This window comes from Egretta garzetta, unplaced genomic scaffold (assembly GCF_000687185.1).
Source record: "Egretta garzetta isolate BGI_Z169 unplaced genomic scaffold, ASM68718v1 scaffold391, whole genome shotgun sequence".
Lineage (NCBI taxonomy): Eukaryota > Metazoa > Chordata > Aves > Pelecaniformes > Ardeidae > Egretta > Egretta garzetta.
This window is the reverse complement of record NW_009258617.1, coordinates 103,251-105,738: the sequence shown is the minus strand read 5'-3', so window position 1 is coordinate 105,738 and position 2,488 is coordinate 103,251. Positions and strand designations below refer to the sequence as shown.

The 2,488-nt window shown below is 57.4% G+C and overlaps 1 protein-coding gene across 1 annotated transcript in view; it reads left to right on the top strand.

Annotated features, from left to right (window-relative positions):
- Positions 1 to 672: 672 nt before the first annotated feature.
- BCL9L (BCL9 like) overlaps positions 673 to 2,488 on the top strand; it is a 10,445-nt gene continuing 8,629 nt past the window's right edge. Inside the window, exon 1 of the mRNA XM_009648077.2 lies at positions 673 to 1,030. Coding sequence (XP_009646372.1) covers positions 730 to 1,030 — 301 coding nt within the window. The 5' untranslated portion in view covers positions 673 to 729. The remainder of the gene's footprint in view (positions 1,031 to 2,488) is intronic.

Genomic DNA, 2,488 nt, shown 5'->3' with positions numbered 1-2,488 from the left:
ACAGTCCCTCAGGCCCCCGGGAGAGATAGGGATACCGCTTAGCCGACGAGTGCCCGCACGCCCGGCTCTGCCCTTGCCTTGCAACCCTCTGCCGCCTCCTCCTCTTAGTCCTCCCCTGCCTCGTCCCAGCTTTCTCTCTACAGGCTTGCATCAAGACCGTTTTCTGTCTGCTCAGGTGTCTCCTGTGTGTTTTGCAGGGCAGAGGAAACCAATTTAGCAGGAGAAGGGGTCCCTGACACCAGCAGGGCACCCGATTTCTGTTCAGGGTCACAAAGTTGAGCTCTGGGACCACCTGCAAAATAGCTCTAAGGGATCCTTCTGCTCACGGAAGGGCCAGGCTGGCCTGGAGCACCCCATTCTCGTTGTGGCCTCGGAAACGAGGGTTCTTGTGTCCATGCCCGTGCCTTGGAGCAGCTGGCAAGCCTGCCGTGCCCGGGTGGGAGTTCGCTGCTTGTCCGCACGCAGCCAACTGTGGAGCAGGATCCCTTGCTCAAAGGGGCCAGGGCTAATTCCCGGCACCAGCAGCTCTGGGCTGTGCCTTGCCGCAGGCTTTGTCTGGCCCTGTGCCCAAGGAGGAGCACCGGTGCCGTGGCGCTGGGCAGTGCCCCCATCAGCTGTGCACGCGCGAGGGGCACCGAGCTCACTCGCTGCCCATTTCTCTTGCAGGTTTCTGACCAAAGGGCCTGGGAGCTCCCTCCACTGGCGCTGCGGGAAGCTTTAGCCAAACCAATGCACCCTGACAACAAACTGCCCAGCCATGGCAAGGCAGGCAGCAGCGGTGCCCCGGCCCAGCACCACAACGTGAGCCAAGCACCCACCTGCAACCTGGGCTCGAAGGGTGTAGGGGCAGGCAGCCATGGCGGCAAGGCCACTCAGATCTCCCCTGGCAACTCTGGACTGAAAAACAGCCAGAACACTGTCCCAAACTTCAGCTCCTTGAAGGGCAAGGTGAAACGGGAACGGAGCATCTCGGTGGACTCCGGAGAACAGCGAGAGGCCAGCACCCCTTCACAGGACGCAGAATCAAAAGGTAATGCTCTCCTAAACCTTGCCTCGGCACGTCCTCCTTGCAGTTGCTCCAAGCGTCCTGGCAGGACCTGGGATGGGAGCAGCTGTGAGCATCTTGCGTTCCTGTGCTATGGCTGCCGTCTGGGCTTGTCCTGGCTGCCGGTGTGTCTTTGCATCACTGCTTGTCGCATCTGCAGTTTTGGGACCAGAGCAGCTAAGCCTTGTCTTTACGTTTTCTTCCCTAAGCTGTTTGTTGGAGTTTGAATCTGGGACTCTGGTCTTCATGGGCTACTGAGGCCAGCCAAGCGAGAGCACGGTTCACCGAAACGGTACCGAACGCCCCCGCTTTGCGATGTGCTGACTTTCAACTTGGGCCCGAGCTGAGTTGTTTTTTGTCTCCTTGCTGTTGGCAAAGAGCTGCTGTTGCAGTGTTCTTGCAGCTGCCCGACGACTCAGTCGTGGTTAGTGAGGAGGTGCTGCGAGGGTCGCTGTCTGAACAGTTCTGTGGTTTCGTCAGCGATGGATGACTCTTGTGTTACGGCACGTGGCTTCTGGAAAAGGGCTGAGTCAGTGCTTCCAAACCCTCTGGCTTCCCTGTCCTCACCAGCCTCTTGCGTTCCACCAAGCTCTGTGCTCGACGGCCACGTGGGACGCTTGAGCATCTTGCGGGGGTTTGTCAGAGGAGAAATCCCAGTGGTGCCCTTGGTTCCAACCAAGACTCACACCCAGTCCCCAAACGCGGAGCCACTGTTCTGGCTTGTGGCCCCTAAGCGTTCGGTTTCACAGCCAAAGCTGTGTTGGCCTGACTGGCTCAGGCCAGAGCCGTGCCTTGGAAGAATGGGTAGAAAGCACCTGAACAGACCTCCTGCTCCTAGGAAAGCCTTCTGCCCCTTGCGTTAGGGGTTACTGTACGCCACCGATCATAGGCATTTGGAGCTTTATCCCAGTACTGTCTTGCAGCCCAGTCTTCCTCAGGAAAATTATTTAAATGGCTTGATCAGGAACGCCCAAATCTCCTGTGTTCCTGCTGCAGTGCCCTGGCAGATCATGTGACTATGGCCTGGAAACCTCTAGATGATGTAAAACAGGGAGGCCAGACAGTGTTAGATCAGAGTTAAAGCACAGGACTGGAAGTTATCCATCCTGTGTCAGATTCCCTTCCCCAGGTCCTGGGGTGCCTTTAGGCAAGCCGCTTCCTCTCTGAGCTGCATCAGCCCCATCTGAGAAATGGAGGGAGCATCCGAGTTTACAGGGGGCGTAAAGGCCGCTGCCTGCCTGATGGCTGTGAAGTGCAGAGTCTGGCTCGAGTTCCTATGATGGATATGAACGTGCCCTCTCGTGACGTTTTCAGGTTTGAACTGCTAAATCACAGAGCCCTCAAGTTTAGGATTAATGCCCACACCTCTCTGGTTTGGAACAGCAGTTGGGCATGTCCTGTGTTTGCAGGCTCCTTTCGGACAGGAAGAGCTACATCTCACCC